Raw genomic sequence first — 2,770 nt, forward strand, 5'->3', positions numbered from 1 at the left:
GTGGATCACTGTCAAAATTAGAGAGGTAGATTAGAGTAAATGATTTTTTGTATTTTGTATTAGCTTATGTACAAAGTATATATACACTCTAAGAAAATATATTAGGCCTTATAAACATAAATCGGCCCTTAAACTAAATACAATACTAAGTACAATATTAGGGCTTAACAACCCCCCTCAAGTTAGAGCATGCAAGTCACAAATGCCAAACTTCCCAAGAAGATACATGAATTGTTGCTTGCCAAGAGCCTTAATAAAAATGTTTGCTAGTTGACCCGTTGTTTTCACATACGACGGACTAATGATCCCTTCTTGAATCGCATCCTGAATATAGTGACAATCAACCTCAATATGCTTAGTGCGTTCATGGAAGACCGGATTCTTCGCAATATATAACGCAGATTGACTATCACAAAATAAACTCATTGCACGCGGATGAGAAACTCCCAAGCTAGATAGTAGTGCCTTCAACCATTTTAACTCATCAGTAGCCTTAGACATTAAATGATACTATGCCTCAGAAGAGGATTTAGCAATAGTATCTTGCTTCTTAGTCTTCCAAGAAATAGGAGAGACACCAAGAAACACAAACCAACCAGTAATCGAACGTCTTGTCAAAGGACGGCTAGCCCAATCCGAATCACACCAACCTGTAATATGAAAATCACAATCAGAACTCAAAAGGATTCCTTGACCCAGACATCCTTTCAAGTAATGCACCGTACGAAGGGAGGCCTCCCAATGATCCTGACGCGGTTATTGCGTAAATTGAGACAAGATATGAACCACATAAGCCAAATCAGGTTTAGTAAAAGACGAATAAATCAATCAAACCACAGGCAGCTGATACATATCAGGATTAGAAATAAGAGGGGACTTTGATTTAGCCAGAGTATGATTCTGCTCAATCGGAGTACTTGCCGGACGGGCCCCTAGCAAACCCGATTCTACAATAATATCCAGTGTATTTTTCTGTTGACATAAAAATATGCCTTCCGGACTCCGTGCAACCTCAATACCAAGAAAGTATTTCAACACACCCAAATCTTTCATATGAAAACAATCACTCAAGTATGATTTGAATGATGAAATAACAGAAGAATCATTACCAGAGATGATTAAATCATCAACATACACTAGAACACTAAGTTGAATGGATCCAATTTGCAGAGTAAATAAAGAGTAGTCAGAGTACGATTGCAAAAAACCGCACCTCTTTAGAGAACCGGTTCATTTAGAAAACCAACAACGAGGTGCTTATCTTAGACCATACAAAGACTTTCGAAGACGACAGACCATACCAGGTTGAGTGCCATGAAAGCCAGGGGGAGGCTTCATATAAACCTCCTCATCAAGATAGCCATGAAAAAGGCATTATGAACATCCATTTGATCCAGTTCCCAATTTTTTTGTTGTAGCAACAACTAAAAATGCACGAACAGTGACCATTTTAGTGATGGGAGAAAATATTTCGGTATAGTCAACACCCTCAACCTAATGATTGCCAAATATAACAAGCAAGCCTTTAGTCGTTCAACCGATCCATCGGAATTATGTTTCACCTTGTAAACCCATCTGCACCCGAGATCTTTCTTCCTTGGAGGTAATTCTTCTAATACCCAAGTCTCATTCTCATCCAAAGCAGAGATTTCTTTTTGCATAACCTCTCTCCAACCTTCATGTTGCATTACCTCTTTGAAATTACGCGGCTCAATCTCCGTATCAATAGCTGCAATAAAGACACGGTGTGACATAGAAAATTTATCACAATTCACAAAGTGTGCTAAGGGATAAGGAGTACCTGAGGAGCTTGGAGAAGGCGGTGAACTTAGAGACAAAGATGGACTTGTTAAAGAGATAGTATGTGCGACGTTGTCATGGTGCCAACCCGAGGGGTGTCGAGTGCGTTGATCACGACTTAAGTGAAGAGGAGGAGCAGTGGGAGTGCTCAAAGCAGCCTGGTTGCTGTTGTCCGTAGCCCTGGCAGCAATAGAATTCCCCACAGGGTGGCTGCTGGCAGCAGGGGAAACCACAGTGGGGTTATAGGCAACAGGGGATGCCATAGGTGGACTGCTGTCCAGCCTGCTTGCAGCGTTTGTAGTGGCAGGGTCAACAGTAGCTTGAGGAACAGGAACAACAGTATCAATGAGTACAATAACAAGGCTGTGGAGCTCAAGATTATGGTCAGTTGCAAGGGTGTCCTCACTAACCTCTAAAACACGTTCCAAGTCATCTAAAAAACAAAAGTCAACCCTAACACTATAAGAAGAAATAGTGTTTGTATTTACTCGACCATTCTCCGCAAAGGGAAAGACATTCTCAAAAAATTTGACATCACGACAAACAAATATATCACCCGTGTCCAAATCATATACCTTCCACCTCTTTTTACCATGAGGGTAACCCACAAACACACATTTCCGACTACGAGGAGCAAACTTGTCACCCTTAGCCTTCTGATTATGAGCAAAACAAAGGCACCCAAACACTTTTAATTTGTGAAAATTAGGTTCCTTCCAAAAGAGTATTTCAAAAGGCGTTTTTGTTGGGGTTTGATGAGTCCGAATCATCGTGGAAAGAAACCCAAACCAAGACAACACTCTCAATAAATAAAACCATTAAACATAATTAACTTAATGACAATATTAGGATAGTAATTATACCTTTGACGCGTGCTTTGTCCGACCTTAAGGGGTTCTTACTTCGAAAGAAAGTCTCGAAAGTACAACGACCTCCAACGGAAGTCCACCCACAACCCAACCACCTACAA

The 2,770-nt window shown here is 40.6% G+C and overlaps 1 protein-coding gene across 1 annotated transcript; it reads right to left on the reverse strand.

Moving 5' to 3' along the window:
- Positions 1-510: 510 nt before the first annotated feature.
- On the reverse strand, positions 511-2,570 carry LOC145642863 (uncharacterized). Its single transcript, XM_081694026.1, has 4 exons — positions 1,802-2,570; positions 1,563-1,729; positions 1,383-1,494; positions 511-650 (listed from the first exon to the last, which is right to left on the reverse strand). Exons 1-4 carry the CDS (start codon positions 2,568-2,570, stop codon positions 511-513), a joined length of 1,188 nt encoding a protein of 395 aa, XP_081550152.1.
- Positions 2,571-2,770: the final 200 nt, after the last annotated feature.

The sequence above is a fragment of the Chenopodium album genome, chromosome 8 (genome assembly GCF_948465745.1).
Source record: "Chenopodium album chromosome 8, dcCheAlbu1.1, whole genome shotgun sequence".
Lineage (NCBI taxonomy): Eukaryota > Viridiplantae > Streptophyta > Magnoliopsida > Caryophyllales > Amaranthaceae > Chenopodium > Chenopodium album.

Bases quoted from the DNA above. Each gene is read 5' to 3' on its own strand.
- LOC145642863 (XM_081694026.1), bottom strand. From the start codon at position 2,570: ATGATTCGGACTCATCAAACCCCAACAAAAACGCCTTTTGAAATACTC. The intron at 1,730-1,801 runs GTACTCCTTATC...TCTTTATTGCAG, and splicing joins GCCTTCTCCAAGCTCCTCAG to CTATTGATACGGAGATTGAG. The intron at 1,495-1,562 runs GTGAAACATAAT...GGCAATCATTAG, and splicing joins GGTGCAGATGGGTTTACAAG to GTTGAGGGTGTTGACTATAC.